The sequence below is a fragment of the Apiotrichum porosum genome (assembly GCF_003942205.1).
Source record: "Apiotrichum porosum strain DSM 27194 chromosome Unknown scaffold_1, whole genome shotgun sequence".
Taxonomy (NCBI): Eukaryota; Fungi; Basidiomycota; class Tremellomycetes; order Trichosporonales; family Trichosporonaceae; genus Apiotrichum; species Apiotrichum porosum.
In genome coordinates this window covers 2475380-2494555 of record NW_021167108.1, presented here as the reverse complement: position 1 = coordinate 2494555, position 19176 = coordinate 2475380, and the positions used below count along the sequence as shown (strand labels likewise).

The 19176-nt window shown below is 59.9% G+C and overlaps 2 protein-coding genes and 1 non-coding gene across 3 annotated transcripts; 1 reads left to right on the top strand and 2 right to left on the bottom strand.

The window, feature by feature from the left end:
• Positions 1–3446: 3446 nt before the first annotated feature.
• EHS24_000905 (uncharacterized protein) lies at positions 3447–6386 on the top strand (the record flags this gene model as incomplete). The annotated part of the gene is made up of 1 exon (XM_028616716.1): positions 3447–6386. One exon carries the CDS (start codon positions 3447–3449, stop codon positions 6384–6386), a length of 2940 nt encoding a protein of 979 aa, XP_028480573.1.
• Positions 6387–10049: 3663 nt separating this feature from the next.
• EHS24_000904 (uncharacterized protein) lies at positions 10050–11774 on the bottom strand (the record flags this gene model as incomplete). Its single annotated transcript, XM_028616715.1, has 1 exon — positions 10050–11774. One exon carries the CDS (start codon positions 11772–11774, stop codon positions 10050–10052), a length of 1725 nt encoding a protein of 574 aa, XP_028480572.1.
• A 6449-nt stretch (positions 11775–18223) lies between these two features.
• EHS24_000903 lies at positions 18224–18306 on the bottom strand. The gene has a single exon. It is a non-coding gene; the product is annotated as a tRNA-Met (tRNA).
• Between the last annotated feature and the right edge of the window lie 870 nt (positions 18307–19176).

Here is a 19176-nt window from a genome sequence, read left to right as displayed (position 1 = left end):
CCTAGTCTGCCGGTGGTGTCGGTGGAGTGGTGGTGGCTGACGTGTTGGTGTCGATTACTCCTCCATGCCCCTCATGTCAGACGATCAGACAAAGGACAGCACTAGACAAGCTAGACCGCTATATGCAAGGTGTGCGCTGTGCGCGCTGTGCAGCTGACCGCAAGGTGGGTAGCGCCGGCGGCAGTAGTAGCGGATGGACACGCTCGATGTGGTCGGTCACTTTTTTTTGAGTTTTTCGCATGCTGGATAACTCTAACCACAGACGCAAAGCGCTTGCGCGCGGGTGACTAACAGAGCCCTACAGTACGGAGCTGCAGCCCTTCAAGCCTCGGTGCACCTGAGCCTGCTGCGGAGGTGGCACAAACGAGGTGACGTCGAAAAAGTGGGTTATACATCAACACAAGGTTTACAAACTGCAAACATGCAAACATGTTAACATGTAAGTATGTAAACATCTCTTTCAACGTGGCCGACACGCTGACATGGAACGCCGAAGCCGAGGACAGACGCGTCCGACATGGTGGTGGTGGTGGTTTCCAGCCTCGTTGTACCAGCAATTTTCGTCGCGGGCGCCACAGACAATATAATTCAGAAGACGCGTGCACGCCATGGCGTGGCAATGGCGTTGGGCTGGCCAGGTTGGGGGCAGTCAAAGGCTCACAGATCACAGATCAAAGAGGCGTCGAGACGACGAGAAAAAAGTGGGTCCGCCTGTAGGCCTGTAGATCTGCGCCACCACAGGCCTCAGGCTAGAAAAAGGGGTTGTGTGCGATGACATGGTCGAGGTCAAAAGGGCAAGGATGGACCAAGTTGCAAGTGGGGATGGATATTTTTTACCCCTCCTGAAAAGAAATCAATCGTGCAAACGCGTCCTGTCACTAGGGTAGGCCCGCTCCACGAGGCCGCCCGGGCTAGAGAAAGACCTGCTGCTAGAGCGTCGCTCCACCGTTACATATACAATCGCGATCTCGCGATGCGTTACGGAGATACGTTTCGGTCTCCGAAGCCCGCCTTGCGCTTGTTGCATTCTAGTCATGCTAGTCACCCATTGAATCGGGGTTAATCCGTTCTGTTAACCACAAACGACTTGGGGCCGTACTGCACATGGCCCCAATGGGGTCTGCTCTGGACACGTACAGTACTCTGGTGGTATCCCCGATCCGCGGCCATGGCTGGGTTATCTCGGGTGCTGTCAAACTGTAACTGGGTGCCCCCGAGAGCCGTCCGAGTAAAGCAGCGAGCACACGTCCGGGACCACAGACCACACGACACTGAACGCGTGTGTAGCAGATACCCCGCACAACCCGGGTGGTGTAAGGCAATGACGTACCGTCCTACCCCGAGCAGCCGACGACAGGAGAGACCTCGAAAGGCAAAAGTTCGGAGCCAAAGCGTAAGGACCGGGAAGGTTGGCGGATCCAGGCCGGTTCCAGGAGCCAGATCTCAGGAGATGCAGGAGACCCGGAGAGCGCGGCCAAGAAGAACGCGCACACGAGGGATGACCCGAACAAGTGTTGTATGGGGGGAGGAGATGGCAAACAGGATCGGGGAGCACACGCGTCTTCTGGTCTGGCCTAGGACCTCTAGGGTGGGTACGTAAAGGGCCGGCCAGGCATGACGCATGCAAAAGGGTCAACTGGGGTGGGGCGAGAAGACGCGTCCGTCCAGAAAACCCTTTGCATGCATTTCTGTATGCGGGTGGTGGCGTCTGGTGTACGCTGTGGTGTCTCGTAGTAACCTGATGGCCTGTGTGGCAAAAGCGTACGGCGTGCAATAGTGTGCCCATCGCCAGTCACATTTCATACAGCCACTCGCGCGAGATGCTGGTCACAGCAGACGCGCTGCTCGATGTCGTCTAGGTCGCTGGCGTCGTTACCAAACGACGCGCTGGTCTATTGAGAGCGTGCCAACGACTCTGCACACCGTCCGCTAAAGACGGCGGGGGGTCGCGGTCGCTGGGGTCTCTAGGTGAAGCAAGACGCGTCAGACACCACCATAGAGATCCAGAGACAACGGCAGCGAACGCGTCTGTGCCCCGTGTCTCATCTGTTCTCGTACCGGGAACTGCGACAAAGGTACATACTCTTGCTGCCCACCGCAACTTGGTTGGAAGTGGAAGTTTTGGCGACTACGTACGGTACTGCGAGACCTCGTCGTCGCTACTGTCGCGCGTGGTATTGCACTACGGAGCGCACGGAGAGCTACGGCAGAGGCGTTCAGAGCCTGTGCCGGTGCCGGTGCTCTCCCAGGCCCCGGTCCGGTCCTTTTTTTTCCCTCCTTTTTGGATCCTCCTGGCGCAGTCTGCGTTTCTCACGTTCGCAGTCCATAACGGCTACAACCAGGGCACGGAGACTGTGGGGACAAAGGCCCGGCAAGACAAGGCAGGCTGCAAGCTGACGACGCGGTACGCTGTGAACCACGCCTCCGTACAGAGTGTGTGAGATCGTGTGAGGTGAGAGAGCGGATACCCTGTCAGGCGCTTTGCTGGGCTGTCCACACACATTATTCTTTGCTCCCTCGGCCCTCTTTTGGATCTTTTACTTTTCCTGGTGGCCATACGTCCTGAGACACATGCGGATGCTGCGTGCGGTGGGTGTGCTGCGTGCGTGCGTGGGCCAAAATGGATGGTGGTGGTGGCTGTTGCCGTGCAGCACCTGCGCCACTCCATTGAAAAGAAGGCACATGGGGTCCTGAGACGCGTCGTCGCCCCCCAAAGCTTGTGTTGGTAGCACAGGTGGGTGCCCATTTCCTGCAAGCGACAAGAGCGACAAGGGCCCTTGTGATGGGCGGGCGGGGAGAGAAGCGATGGGATAGTTGAGGGATGGCGCACGTCCGCTTTCAATGGGCAGCGAGTACTGTAGTTCCTGACCAAATGGGCACCATATACAGTGTGGCGTTGAATGCAGCAGGCCAGCAGGCAGGCAGAGAGACGCGACTTGCTTTCGGGGCAGACGAAAGAGAATGGAGAGAGAGACACAACCAGAAAGACACACAAACGGTGTGTGCGGGCGGAAGCGCGTTTTGGCTCTCACAAAGACAGTCGGGTCCCACAACCAACTCTCATCCACTCCTCTCTCAACTACACACATCCTCACTTGTCCTGTCCGTCATCCATCCACCACACACAGAGTATCTTGTACTCTCCCTCTACCCCTCCCCACTTGTCTCCCCCTTGTCTCGTGTTACCAAGCCCCGACGGACGTCTGTCACCAGCGATATTGGAACTACCCGCACCGGAATCGTCACGCGTCACGCCCCTTCCACCATCCCGGGTGCAACACAGACCAGCACTTCCATTGGGATCCTCGTCTCTCTGCGACTAGCACTCTCCTCAAAGCCACAGTGGACGCGTGCATCATCTCTGTCTCAAGCTTGCCCATATCCTTTTCTGTCGGTCTAGCTCGTCTCTAGCCGGCCCTCTCGCTCTCTCTCACCCCAATCCAACCATGGCAAGCCTCGTCAAGACCCTCACACACAAGGCCAGTCGCGGCCGTCTGCGCAAGCAGAGCGATGCCTCAAACGCGACGCCGCCGCCTCCAGTCCCCACCGCGCCACCCAGCTACTCGTCTCCGTCGTCCGCGATGAGCGCCGACTCGCCCTCTGCAAACCTTTCCCCCTCCGTCGCCTTCTCCCCAGTCTCGTCCTTGTCCACTTCCCCCACCACCCCAGCCACACCCAGCCTGCGCTTCTGGCGCAAGCGCGAGCCTTCGCCTGCCCCAGAAAAGAGCAGCCACCGTCTTACCGGCCCTCCAAAGCCCATCCTCCGTCGCCGCGACGGTATGGAGGCGTCGCCCTCGCCGCGTCCCGCCAGCTCCGCTCGTTTGCCCAGCTACAGTGCTGGCTACAGCCCCCAGGGTAGCGAGCGCCAGCTTGGCACGTCGCCGACCAGTTCGTCGCGCGACCACAGCTCGCCACCATCGGCGTTCCGTCCAGCAGCTACGTCCCCTCCAACCTACGCGCTCCCAACGCCCCCGAAGGCGAACCGCCCACCAATGCTGCGCCTCAGTTCGGCGCCAACTGGCACTAGGTGGCCAGAGGGCGGATTGTCGCCCACCACTAGTCTGTTCAACTACACCGCTCAGACCCCCACTTTCGGTCCCGGCATGGCCACCTCGGTCTCGTCAGCTCCCCCGGCAGCTCGTAGCAGCACCTACTCGGCGCACCGCGTGAGCTCGTACAGCCAGCGCAGCACCCGCTCGTCAAACTACCGGGTTTCGCCCCCTGGCTCCGCCACGGGTTTGTCTGCCACTGCCTCGAGTGGCGGCCACAGCCCAACCTCTGCCTCGGGTCGTCCCAACTCGCGCCAGTCGATGCGTTCGTCTCGTCCAGGCTCGTCGGCCAGCGGTTCGTATCCTCGTGGAGCAGCTCCTTCCAACCCCCTGCGTCCATCTTCTGTCCTGTCGAACAATGGTTCCACGCGCCGTCGCAGCTCGCGCCCCGCCGCACCCAGTGGCAGCAGGACGCGTGCCTCCATTTCGATTTCGCCGACATTCCAGCCGCCCTCCCCTTCAAACGGCTCCATGTGCATGTCCCCGGGTCCCATCTCACCCATGTCGGCGGGCCACAGCCCCGTGTCGCCCATGGCTCCCCTTACACCCCTCGGTGCTGCGTTCGCGATCCCCTCTGCCCCCCCTCTGTCGCCTGCCACACTCGGCCGCCAGGCGTTTGGCGGTGCATCGCCACTGGCCACCGTGCCACAGTCCCCAGACGTCAACGATTCGGCGCCCTCCACGCCCGATCTCAACCGTTGGGACTCGCCTGCTGGAAACGACCTTGCCTCGCCCTCGTTGGCCAGCACCCCAGGTGGTGTTTGTCCCACCCCGTTCCGCACGCCCACTCCTCGTCGTACGCGCTCGGATGCTGGAACATCGACCCCGCCCAGGCGCGCAAACACGACCCCGCGCCGCAAGCTCACAGAGGACGGTTCGCCCCTGCCCATGCTCAACCTCATCCCGGCTACCCCTCAGGATGTCGTTGAGCGTCCCCCCTCGGCACCTGCTGTCGAGGACGAAGAGCGCAAGCCCGTCGCGCGTGTTCTGTTCGAGGAGTGGGGCAAAACCAGCCCCCACCTCGACGATGTGGCCCTCGGTCCTGGCTCGCCCATCCAGTTGAACGTTATGCAGCTTGACGACCTCGAGTCGGACTCGTCTGACAACGAGACGGACGACAGCGATGACCGTACCGCCGACGCCCACGAGGAGGACAGCGAGTACAACGCGATCGCTCTTGCTCTCCTGGCCCGCGAGCGCCAAGCTGCCGCCGCCAAGGCCAAGACCCTTGCCACACCCATGCCTCCTCCCAAGCCGGCCAAGTCGCCAGCGCGCAAGCTCACTGGCACCGACAAGGGCAAGTCGTTGTACGAGGCTCACGACGACGGCCGCTCCATCTCGCACTCGTTGGCCGAGCTCGCGGCCCTCGCCTGCGATCTTCCTCCTCTTGGCGAGGAGCTGACCCAGACTGCGGCTGCGGCCTCCCAGCGTCTTGCCGCCGCTCGTGCCGCCGTCGACAGCACTGTTCCCACTACTCCTCCTCGCGTGCGCCGCGTCCCAGTCCCTCAAGTGACCGAGCCCATGACGCCGCCTCAATCGGAAGGCTCAAGCGAGCCTTGCACTCCAGCCAGCGTTCCCCGCTCCCTCCCTGCTTGTGGCCGCCCCGTATGCGCGGCCCCATGCGAGCCCCTGCCTCCATCACCCGAGTTCATGTCGTACGGCTCGCTCCCGTCGCTTGTGTCGCACGACTCGGTGCCCTCCAACATGAGCCACGACCCCGAGTCGCTCACGCACATGTCCCACATTGGCACCGCGTCCCCCGACGCCGAGGAGGCCATGGCCCACATGCTCCACACGCTGTCGTCGTCGACTTCGGGGCCCTTTTCGCTCAACTTTAGCCAGTACATGACCCAGACCACGCCCAAGGGCATGTCGGCAGACCTGGCGCCCGAGAACCCCGGTCTCGGTCTCGGTCTGGACCAGGTCGACCTCGCATCTTTTCCTTACTTTGACTCGCCCGCCACTGGCTCGCGCGGCGAGGCCGAGAACCTCGCCTCGCCCGTGTTCAAGACTCCCGCGTCGCCCAACACGCGCCAGATCCACCGCATGAGCGCCGCCGCCGCCCACCCGCACCGCGTGGCACTCTACGGCACACCGCGTCTGTTCCGTCGTTCGGTCGACAGCGCCATTTCCGCCAGCACGGCCACGACGGCCGCGTCCCCGCGCGACTCGATGCACCACGTCTCCCACTCGAGCGTGAGCAGCATGTCCATGGCCAGCGACATTAGCGACGACGACGTCCTCAACGCCGCCATCATGAACGTCACGCCCTTCTCGGGCCCCTACGTCGTCCGCAGGGAGGAAGCGTACTCGCAAGAGGTCGGCATTGCGTACTAGGTTCAGCAATACGACAGTGTGAAACCAACCAACCAACCCCCCTCTCCCTCTCCCTCTCTCGAAAAGTGGTTAATATGTGTGTGTCAAAGTTACACAACGGACACCGCGCCCCACTCCCACCGTTCTTCTTTCTGCTTTTATTACTTTCTACCCCCCCCTTTCTACCCATTACCTGCGCTCACTTACATTGAAGCCAGGCTGTAAAGGTTACTTGTAGGCTAGATGCCAACCGGACACTCCCCTATGCATATATGTATTCGTTCTACCTCGAGTCGTGTCCACTTGCCGCGTGTAATGAGGTACCTGTCCTTGATGATGACGACTTCGCCGCGAGCGGGCGTCTTCAGTCTGATTACAGGTCCACAGACCACTCGCCGGTATCGTCCAGTGACGGCACGCCGGCGGGGAATGAGTCGTGGCGGCAGCCACTTAGCTCCGGGCTCTGCATGCTGTGTGCGTTCCGGCATGCTGGAATTGAAACGGACTAGATAGGCCTAGCTAGGTATGTACTTACTTACTGGGCACTACGCACAGAGTACATACGGGGGACGATGACGCATAGCCAACTGCGTATCTCGGCCACCTGACGCCAACTCCCACCGGACACGGTGATTGAGGTGGGCAGCGTAAACGCAACCGTGGCACAGGCTCAATCTCGGCCACCATCGCCTCCACCGCTCACGGTGGTTGACATGGTGAGCGTAATGGCAATGTTGACTGCTCCTGGTGGAACGTACTGTACACAGCGGCTAGTGGTCATCCTCCGGCTGGTGGCGCACAGCACTGACGCTGACATTGGAGCCACTCGCTGGCGCGGATCTCCCACACTCACGCCCACGCCGAGACTCGTGTATACGCTATCGTTCTGGTCATTCATTTACGAAAACAAGACGCCCCAGACGTGATGCCGTACACCCCCGCCGCAGATTCCGACACCGGCACACTGGCACACCTGCGGCCTGCTTGCGAGCAATGCCCCCGGTCCGCAGGCACGCTCAGCCAAGCACGCCAGGCAGGCATTGCCCGATACGGTGGCCACTTGCCTTGGACAGTACAAGTGCAGGGATTACCGACGGGGACCCAGATCCAGAGCAATGTCAAGAGGAGAGGAGGCGGTGGAAGTGCTTGTGGCGAGATACATGGGAGGAGGAGGTCCAGTCACCATATGGCGGTGGCGTGTCAGCCGTATTTTCAGCATTTTCACCCCATTTTCCACCAATTTTCCGCCTACTCCGTACTTGACCGGGCGCGACGATCCATCCTACCTTGCCTGAAACAACGACGCGCCTCAAGGTGATACAATACAGTACGCGAACACGCAGCACGCCCCTTGTTACCACGCACGGTAGAGCTTGGGGAAGAGGCGCTTCGTGTCTGTGCCTCGATCGAGATCCTGTGTGGCACCGGCTCTCGAGAGATCCGAGTGAAACGCCACGACCACAATGTTCCTCGGCAAACTTTGAGATCTCTGGCCTTATCAGCCGTGTCTCGTCGCGGCAAACGTGAGGTTTGATGGCGCCGTTTCAAAGACAGCCACCAGGTGGTTTCCTACGGGAGCACGCGGCGGGTGTGGTTCACCATAACCTGTAGGTGGCGATACGGCTCTCGTCTGTAACCCGGGACCTGACCAACCGCACGATAGGCGTCCTGCTCAAGATACAGGTGGCAGGGCGTGGCTTCAGAGTATCCAGAACCGTCTACTACGCCCGGTGGCCCAAACTCACAACCGGCTGTCGATCCCGGTCCGCACTGCCACTGTATTCCACTCGCATGCCACCCCTGCCACCGCCATGGTCCTCACATGCCAGTGCACGCGGCTCACTGGCACCAGGACGCCACACAGCCTATGCAGTCCATGCCAACGCACCTCCACTGGAACAGTGCGCTGCGTCATGGACTCGGCTTACATGCATACCGACCCCCTAATGGCCTGGACCTGTGCCAAACCCTCACGTGCCGAAAAGATTGCGGCCTGTGCGCGTCGACAGGGAACACGGCCAAGTTGGTCCGGTCCTGCAAAGCGTGCAAAGCCTGCAGGCGCACGAAACACCATTCCCCGCTGCCCTACGACCAATTACCCGATCTTTACGGCGCGACCATGGCCAGCAGTCGCCAGCACGCCAGCGGCGCGCGGCATACAGCGTCCCTTGGGCATCTCGGCCTCCTCCATACCCAGCCGCGCCACACGCTTGTACTCCGCCTTTACGTTGTTGTTCGGGATACGATACGCTGACCAGGCCTCATGACGCAGAAACTGAAGCCATGGGGGACTGGGAGCATCACTCTCATGTCGCACATATGGCGATTGCAGGCCCAACTGTGTCCAACGACAAGTCCATTAGCCATTAGGCCATTAGCCACGCCGGCTCCGGAACGCACATGTGACACAGGAGCACACCTCTGTACCTCTGTGCACCACAAAGCACAGTGGCACGGGGCAGGCAGTATCACATCACACCCTTATGCTTCACCATCGCCCTCAACGAAACAGTACATTAACCCTCCCCTTGCCCTTCCCCCTTCCCCCTCCGACTCCCAACCCCGCCTTGACGACGGCCGTCGGGGGCGGTTCCAGCGTTGGGCCTTGTGGCCTTGTGGGCCCCTACGACCACCGGCCCCCATGTGCCTCGGCGCTCTGGGCCGTGAACTGGGACGGAAATCCGGCCCCCTCCCCACGGCTGTCGTCGTGCCGGAACACGCGAACATGACAATAGCGGACGGGGGTGTACGTAAATGAGGCGAAGCATGGTAATCCGCTCGTGGCGGGCCGGGCGCGAGTGGCGGGGGCGAGCGACCCACAACAGCGACGACCCCCGCCCTTTGGTTTCGGCTGCAGATGGAGATGGCGATGCGGCGGACGGCGGACGGCGTGCACATGGCGGCGGCGGGCCGTAGCGGCCCATGTTCATGTGCGTGCTCGTGCTCGTGGCACACATTCGCGCACTGACGTTGCGGAAATCGGTAATCGGCGTGGCGGCGCGCTGTCACCGGCCGGCAACGTGAGCCTCTCGAACAATGTTCCTTGTGGCGGCGTGCCAGTTCCTGTCCCCCCTCCTCCTCTCGGGCCTCAAGCAATCTGCTTCCAGAGTGACTTTCGGGAGCGAATGTGACGACAACGACGACAGAGTGCGTTTGGTTTGGCGAGCGCGAGCGCGTAGGATCCAGCATGTGCCCGATCACGTCGCGGTGCGTAACTACGTGCGAAACTTCATCGTGTAAGGGTCATGAAAGGGTGGTTGCTGGCCTCGCTGGGTTTTACCTGTTGGAGCGAGCGCCGACGTCGAGGGATCTGGGGTGGAGATGGATGGGGTGTGCCACCAATGGGACAGGTGTCAAGTGTCAGAAGGCCAGACAACGTGAGCGTCAGTGCGCGCCCGCCCGCCCGCCACTGGCCACTGGAAGCCCAAAGCGCGCCCAGTGCCCGGCGCAGCATTAAGAGTTCTATCCATGCATACTGTCACAACAAGCAAAATATCAGGATGTGTCGATCCTGTCCACGAAGAGAAAATAGTAGAGAGTGTCCTTGTGTTGGTCCGTCCGCGCGCGCAGCGCGCCCAGAGAGGGAACGGAGATGAGATGAGATGTGTTTCTATTCGCGATTCCCGATTAACGATTAACGATCTTTGACGAGAGAGGGGGGGGGGGGGGTCCGTTCAGCCCTTGTTAGGCCACCTGGGCCTTGCCGAGAAACCTGGACAGCTTCTTGTGTCGGTTGAGGAAGTTGGTGGACGCCTTGAGGCTGAGTGTGCGCTCGGGCTGGGCTGGGGGCTGGGACTGGGGCTGGGGAGGAGGGGGAGGGGGAGGGAGAGCAAGGTTCAGCTGGCTGGCAGCAGGGACGACGGGCGGGTCGACGGCCACGGGGGCCGGGGCACACACGGGAACGGGGGCTGGAGCTGGGACCGGAGCCGGAGCACACACGGGAGCGCTGGGGACCGCAGCCACGGAAACGAGGTTGGTGGTCGACGCCATGGGTGGGGAGATGGAGGACGAGCGCTCGCGCTCGCGCTCGCGCCCGGCGCGGAGAGACGCCAGCGTCGGAATGGTACCCGAAAGATGGCGCCTGCTCGCACCAAACGCTGTGAATCCAGAGGAAGGCTGCTCCTTGCGAGGTGAAAACTCAATGACACTCATCGAGGCCTTGCCCTGTGCGTAGAATGGACGGCGGGTGGCCGCCGCAGACGGCGACGGGCGGAAGGGGTGGCTAGAGGGAGGCGAGCTGCCAAGAGGGGACGCGGAGAGGGGCTCAGCGAACAGAGCGTACGACCTATCATGAGGCGAGGTAATGAGCGAGTGGCGGACGGCTGGGCGACGGGTCTTGGGCTTGGCCGACAGGTCAACGTCGCGGACGATGGGGACCTTTTTGCGAGGCATGAGACGCGGGGAGACTGCAGGCTCACGTCCGCGCATCCGACGGAGACGCTGGGACTCCTTGTCCAGCTCGGCGGCGGCGGCCTTGAGCGACCTGAGCTCCTCAAGGGTGGCGGGGTTCCAGAGACCCTCAAACGAGTCGGACACAAACTGCAGGCGCGTAGGGGTTGACGGGGTCGACGACGACGAGGCAGTGTGCATGCTCTCGCCGGCAAGGCTGCCCTCCGAGTCAGAGCTGGACCGAGATGACGGCTCGCTGGTGAGGTCGGGCCGCTCAATCTGGGACTCTGAATCATATTCAGCAAGGCCAACCATGCCCAGACCCTTGCACTTTGACTCGTAGTCGGCAAGGCCAACCATGCCCAGACCCTGGCACTGTGACACGACGGCCCAGCCGTTGGCGGTGGCTGTGGGGCTCATCGGTGCTGCGGCACCGGGTGGCAGGTGGCCGAGGGGTGGCGTTGACGGCCCTTCCTCTGAAACGGGTGATGGTGACAACAAGGAGGTGGCTGGTGAAGAGGACCAAGGGACCGGGCCAGAGAAGGACACACGAGCACGGTGCATCGTGGTGTTGATGTTCGTGGTGGTGGTAGTGGCGGTGGGGATGGGTCGAGACCAGTTGACGGGGCCGTTGGGAGCAAACTGTACGCTCTGGCGGGCGGCTTGGACAGCGTTGGCGGGGTCCGGAGTCGACAACACGTGAGACGAGTGCGGTGTCGCCGGAGAACGAGCAGGTGACCGGGCAGGTGAGCGAGGGGGGGAGGGAGGAGGAGAAGATCGGGTGAGGTGCTTGGGCGGTGACCAAGGGGCAAGATACCCAGGCGTATACGAGTTCACGCGGCGGCGAGGGGGGTCTGCGGACAACGAGGTCGAAGAGGAAGAGGAGGAGGAAGGGACAGGCGTGGCCGTAACTGGCGACGAACAAGAAGCAGTAGCAACGGTGCTCGCTGGGTCTGGCGAGTTGAGAGAGTAGTATTCACTAGAGATGGAGTAAAGAGAGAGATCGAGTGGGGTTGTCATGGTGGCTCCCGTTCTGTGTGCTTTTCCTTATGGTCTCTTGATGCGAGAGGGCGGGCGAGACCAGTCTTGGCAGGTCTGCGCTAGCTGTGCGAGGAGGGGTACGTTGTGGTCGCGAGGGAGTACGAGATGGGGATGTGGAAAGGAAAGTGTGAGGGTTGGTCGGTGCCTTTAACGAGAGAGCCACAGACGACAGATAGCAGGGGAAGAATGCCTGTGCGCCGCAACCCCCCTCCAGTAAGATATACTGTCTCTCGGCAGCGGTCGTTGGCTCAGGTTAATGCTGCGTGCCAGGCGCCAGGAATTGTAAGCAAGCTGTTGCGGGCTGTCCGTGCCCTGCCGCTCTCGGGCGTTCACTCTCGCTCTCCATTGCGTTACACCCACTCGTTCGGTCGACTTGTAGGGACACGGTCGACTTGAGGGGTACACGAGGATCGGGGGCGGGACGTCCAAGGAACATGCAATGTGCGCATAATTGTGGCCAACACAGAGAGTCCACTCTCTGTTGTGCAGGTCTTCCAGCGCGTCGGAGGGAGAGGGCTGGCTCTGGTTCCATGTTGAAGCGATCATTCAGGTTTTACGCAACTTTTTCAGCGGGAACCACACGGCACGAGCGCTGAATGACTGCGAAGGGGGGCCGGTATGGCGTCTCCGTGGCCCGCGGCCGTCGCGGCTGGCGTCCAGGGATCGACCCCCAGCATGCCTTGCTGCGACGTGAGGGTGCCCAAGAGGGCAGGAAATGGTCGGCCAGAGTACGGCTGTGGGGAATGGAGCGGGCGGGTAGGTTGCGGGCGGGACGCGTCCCGCTCCCGTATCAAGGTTGGCCGCGGGAATCAGCCACCTGCGCAACCTGTCCACCGAGGTTACCTGGCGGCGCACACGCTTGCAGTAGTGCGTTCTGAAGGTCCCCCTGCGTCTCTGCGTCTATTAAGCAACCGCCCAAAGGGCGACAGGTATACTTACGCAACACCATACGCTGTGGTAGGTGGGTATACCCCAGGGAAGACCGAGGAATGCTGCGACCGGCTCCGCGTGGACGAACAAGGCACGGGCGAGATGCCGAAAGGGACCCGGGTCATGTCCATCCATAATTCCTCCGAGAGGCCCAGTCCCCGCAACTCTCGCCAACTGGCTCCACAAGTACAACCTTGCCTAAGGCCAATGCATGGGACATTGACAGGCACAGTACTCCGTTTTGGTGAGAGTTTCAGTCACCTGCTTACAAGCATCGTCGTCGTACTGTACAGCGTTCTTTAAACGAGTTTAAACGGATGGGTCGCCAAACGATCAAATACCGGGCGCCTCTGACCGACCGAACCCTGCACCGATCGCCCCCGAACATGTCATGCCGAGTCCACTTGTGGCCTGTGGTGTCTTGCAGTCTCACTCAGGTTTACTTAGGGATTCAATGATTGCCAAGGCTGGTAGCATACCCCGTTGACCGAGGCTCCAAGAAGAAACAGAACAGCCACTGGCAAGGCAGTAAAGGCTTCCCGATGAAGATCCATCCGCCACCCAGACTGCTTTGCGAGTCGCCGATGTGGTGAGGAGAACCACCTACGTCACGGACGTCCCGGGATGTCAATGACAGTCCCGTGGGCGCCCGTGTGGCTCTACGACCGTTGATGTTATCCAGTGGCCAGTGGCTTTAGCGAAATGATCAATGGGGGCGTGGCTAGTGGCGACAGCCAGTGGCTCCCACACAGGGTTGCAAGGGAGGCCGTCGGTAGCCTGACCGCCTGACGCAGCCTGAAACGGGAAACAGGACGTTCAAGAGACAGCCGGACTAATCCCACAGAAGTGGTCAGTTACTCCAGAGCGTTAGTCCAAGGGTGCAGACTGGACGGACGGTCTTACGCGCAAAAACTTTGCTGTCGAGCTGCGACCCATGACCAGCGACCAGCGGCCCAGCGGACTTGGCCGCGACCTAGGGTTGATGTGGAATGCCGTAATCGACCTCGGAGACCTCGAGTTTGAGAGCCACGCAAGATACCTTACTGGAACGTGGAACGCTGGAAGCTAGAAAGCCCGGAAGTGGAAGTTGGTACGTACGTACTTCGCGGGCAGCCGGCGCAATGTATATAATAAGCATCCTGGATGCAATGGCGACTCAAACAGAATGGCGATGGCGAGCAAGCGAACGAAACGGGAAGACTAGCAGCAGCAGAGAAAAGCACAATATGGTACACAGCGAGCTGTGAAGGCCGGGTCGAAGCGGGTCTTCACAGCAGGAGCCGTGAGTCATGAGTCACCTGTCCAAGGTAACATCCACCCGCAGACGAGCTTCGTGCGTCGGAGGATGATCGCCTTGTGCCTGCGGAACACCGTCCAAGGCCGTTCACACCTGCTTATGTACATTGCACTATCCGTCCTCAATGGTGCCCCATGATGGTCTGCTTCATTTACAGTCCGCTGGGGCCTGTGTTAAGGGGCGGCAACTGTGTTTAACCTGAAAGGTTGAGGCGTGTCACACTACAGGGATGTATGCTTAGCGTCGCTGCCACTCGACGCCTGTACATGCCGAGTGACAGCGGCCCAAGGCTGTTCTCTCACAGATGCGGCATGTCGGCTGCAACCCAATTGTGGGCGAACGGCGAATAGCATGCAAAGCATTTGTCTCTGCTCCGTGTATCGGCCGGCGTGGACCAGGTCCGACTCTCGGAATCGTGCAGTGTACTCTACAGTACCTGCGTTGTTTCTTGTCCAGTCCTGCCTCATTGTATGTATTTGGGGGACAACTTGGACGCGTTCTGTGACCTCAACGCGTCGCAATGGGCACACGTACTGAAGCCGTAATTGAGGTTTGGGGTATCCCCTACACAGAAGACGTAACGCCTGGAACCCGCGATTCCTGCCACTTTCACAGCCGCGTTTTCATCCTCGTGGTTGGACCACCGCTGGCTTTTGTCAATGTGACTCTCCGGCCGTAGACCCGCAACCTGGGGACGCATTTCGTCTTCTATACTCGATGGATAGCTGGCGTTCCACCAGCTAGGCGCTGCACAAGATTCTCTTCTACCACTCCTATCGACGGCTGCCCTCGGTCTGGCTGTTGCAGCCTGACCAGGATATCTGCAGTGGTGACGTGACTCTCGGGACTCCACTCATATTCGGGGGCAATGGGTTCTCCCGCATAAAGGGCACAGATCGGCACAGATAGGTGCCAAGAGGTGCATACATCGAGTGCGTATCACCAGTCCGTCACTTGGGCGGGTGAGTCCGTCACGTCCGCCAAAATTCCTGACGACTGCCAGAACCAGCGCGTGCCATGCTTACCCCGGCACGCGCGTATGCGTATGTACATGTCACGCCGCGTTGCTCTCACGCCATGTCAGCGTGATTGAAGAGATTGGCTCGGTCGCGTCGACGCGTCGCATCGCATAGCAATGAACGACTTGACCCTCGTGGCCTCGTGCTTGGTTGCGAAACCCAGAGCGACATGGCCTCCGCCACATCGCCATACCTCCCTCATTCGGCGATGAGAGGCTTCCACACCGTGGGCAGTTCATGACGGCCCATTTCCAACCCCAATGCCAGCACACTCCCCGTCATGTGGGGGCCCTCGATGGAGACACATGCACATTCCGACCATGGCTCGTGATATTTGCAGGCACAGTCCCATGAGTGATATCCGTCAATGTTGGCGTGCACCCGCCCCCCTTAGCGATACTCGTTTAGCAGTCGCCCTCCTCTCCACCTCTGTGTGTATCTCGCATGTCCTTCGCCATACTGGGATCCTTTGGACGTGGGTTATTTACTCCCATCCGGGGCCACACTGCACAGTCTCGGGACGCGTCGGTGCCTTGTCATCAGGACCCCGTGGGCAACGTCCTGTGGCGGGACAGGTCCGTCGTCCATCTCCTTTGCCTCCTAGTGAACCGAACAGCACGACAATGAAGTCGGAAAAGGTAGGTACTCCCGTGTCAGTTGCGCACGGGATCTGCGATAATCGGGTCAGAGGAGCGGCCGCTAGCGTGTTAAACATGTGGGATTTTCGGGAACCGGGAACGTGATATTCAATGACATAAGGTGGCCGCTCCCTAGTTGCGAGTTGTGGTTCTGGGAACAAGCGACGAACGTCTTGAATGAAAGGTTGGTGGTGAGGGAGATGGGAGAATATAACTGCCGTTATTTCCAGCGAGTTGGGTTTTGAGAAAACAATCGAAAGAGGGGCTGGACATGGGCTGGAGGTTGGAGGCACATTGTCAGCGTGTACTCCATGAATCCGCCCGTGTCCTTGCGCGTCGAGCTCTGTTCCCAGTCACATCGTCGTCCCTCCTTTGGCCGGGATCATGTACGGAGACCGCCAGCGCCGTGTGGTATCTGGTGTTCATCCCTTAACGGCGGGGAATCACCAGTGAGCAAAACACAGTATGTGTGAGTATGAACGTCGTACGTGCAGCCTCAGTCACCAGAGGTCAACCATGTCTCGTCTGCGTTCAGACATATGAGCAGGCACTCTAAACCAGGGAGGGAGTTGAACAGGGCCGGTAAAACGTGTTTCGACCGCGCTGACGTTTCTTGCTATGTATCTGCTCCCTGCGTCACCACTGGACCTGCGTGGGTGTGTGAACGCTGACTTTGCCTCCAGACAGGTCCCTGGCAGTGCACTAGCAACCCCCTTAGGGGGGACGGCCATTTCAAGTGCAATGAGCGGTGGGGCTGGTGTATGATAGCAACCCATGACGCCTGCCAAGTCAGTGAACCGATTATGCCCGATACGACGACCGCTGTGTTGGGGACCGGTTGGGGACGCGACTATCGCCGCTCCGGGTGCCGACTTGAACGCGAGGGAACACCACATAGGAGACACCAGCTGCGTGGTGGACGATAGCGAGTGTGATAACGGTGCGCAGATGAACCCAGTCCGCCCAAGTGGGTCGTTTCCCCCGCGCTGCCACATTCCTCCGTCAGCGCTTGGGCTTGCAATCTCCGCACAAAGGTATGTACGCACACGTACATTACTCAATTGGCAGTTTGGAGCCCCCAGTCTCCATTTCTCGGCCCCCAGGGTCAGAGGAATGGGAGCGATATGTAGTGTACGAGTACAGGCAAACGAGGCCCAACGCCCAAAAAAGCCGGTGGGACAGTACTGTATACCCGACGATCTTCGTGGCTGGTCCATATCGATGATGGCGTTGGCTTAAGCCACCGCCCAGCGCGCCAGCGCGAAGGCACGCCGTGGAAGATGACATTTCCACCGACATTTGGAACGTGTTCTCACACCCACATGGGGCAAATCTCCATGGTCTCCCTACATGCCCCACACGGGTACTCACACCCGACACAAGCTCGCAGCAGGGGTGCGTTCGTTTGTGGAGGCTGAGTGTCGGAGAGCGTACAGACATGCGATATTACGTGGGTGAAGGAGGAGTCGTCAATCTGGCCTGTCTGGTCGAGACGGCCAAGACCTGCTTGTTCAAACATCCAACCCCAGAGATGGGATTATGCCGCCTGTGTGGTACACATCTCGATACTGACGCAAGTGGCGGAGGGCGGAGTTGCAGGATAATTTTGGCCGCCATGGCGCCTGGTGGTTGACGATATGGGGCGGCGCGTGTCTTGCACTTTCCGTGCAAAGCGGCCCGAGAGACTTGCGTCGACATGAGACGGGCGCACAGCTCTAATCGCGAGCCGGCATGAGAGGTTGAATATCAGTGGAAAGAGGTGGAATGTTGCGTCGTCGAGCCCAACGTCGCCACCTAGATGCCAAGCCACGGCAAGGACGCCGGAACAGCTCCAACCAATTCATCGATGACTGTTCTCGGCAGTGGGTGGTGCAAACGGTTGGGCGCCAAGGTGGCAACCCCCGTTTCCCAGCGTGTAACGAACGGTGCAGTGAACGTGGCGCACGGTACGCCAGTGGCGCGCGCAAAAAAAAAGCCCGAGTCTCACACTCCATTAGGCTTCTGGTCAGGTATGCAGTTCAGGTATGCATGCACACTGTACCTGCGTGCCAGTTAGTCGCCCAATCGAAGCGGAGCGAGAACATGCGAGGGTTGGGGGCAGCGGTGCAGCGGTGGCGATGATGGCGCTGACACGATGGGAATCGAGGAAGAACTGTGTACGGTAATGCCCTGGGCGGGGACTGTGCGGGTCCAAGGCGCGGTCCAGATGTGCCAAGGCTCCGCAACGGTTGGGCCAGCGTCAAAGCCTTGCTGCGTATTGATACTGGGTCGCTCTCATGCATGCCATTGAGCGAGAGACGATGGAGAATTGGAAAATCAAAAGAAATAGACACAAAATACATTGCCATTAGGCTCAAAGTCAAGGGTGGGCGCAAGTCGATTAGAATGTTGGCTAATCGGAGCAATAGCGGAAGTATTTATATGTGGAGGGATCACTTACATTCCGCCGAAGATCTGCGTTTCCGACTGGTCAAGAAACGTTTTTCCATTGGAGACGATGCACTTTCCCGTCCTTGGAACACACGAGCGCAAAAAGAACAACTTTATCGCCACCTCGTTTCGATCGAGGGATCTCCAGGTAATCACAAACATATGAGCCTGGCGCTTTCCCACTAAGCCATAGCGATTTCTGATATCTTGAACAAGCGACATGACACTTGAGCCGACTCCCGTCTTTGGCCGCTCGAACAAGGCCATATGTTCCCCTTCCGGTCTCCTTCTGCTGTTAGTACGCTCTCTGCCATGCGCCTCTGCTTTACTGAACAACAGAAACTCAAGAAGAAGAAGTAGAAGCCGCTCCACGGTCAATCCCGCCACGGCCGCCGATCCCGCCACAACCACCGAGCCTGCCACGACAACTCCATGACTACCCATTCCACGCTCGTCGCCACGTGTTAGGCTCTGGTATCCTTCTGGGGGCATGCGGTCTCAAAGTTCTGAGCGCGAGGTCTGAGTCAGGTCTGGGTCTGGAGAGGACAGCGCGGCAGACGAGATGTCGCAATCGCGGAATGCCTCGTCACCTTCCAGCTGAGACGGGGGGATCAAGAACGAGGACTACGACTACGTGTCTGCCCTTGTGGGACATGTTTCTCTATCTTTTTGACCGTACCCAGACATGGGTCGTGTCTACGTAGACAGTGTGTCGCAGCCGGCTGTCTTCGGTACAGCCGGCGGTTCCACCTGTGTTCCGTATCCCCGGCGCCACACATGAGCACAGTCCCAGTAACGGAGAGTTGGTTCTGCTACCTGACACGGGGTCCTTTTGTTCGTACGCTTGGCGTGTGAAAGAACTCACTGGCCGTTGGTTCCCAGCCGGAACTGGATTTATCCTCGGCAGCGCCGTGTGTGCGTTGTGTGTGCAAGTGTACACATTGCATGGATATATTCATCTATCTGGCCGCGGAACGTCGGGGCGCGCCTCTATCTTGTATACAACGGGCAGCGCGGCGTGCATACGGCACTGGTGAAAAAAAAAGAGTCCTGGACCCCCGACGCGG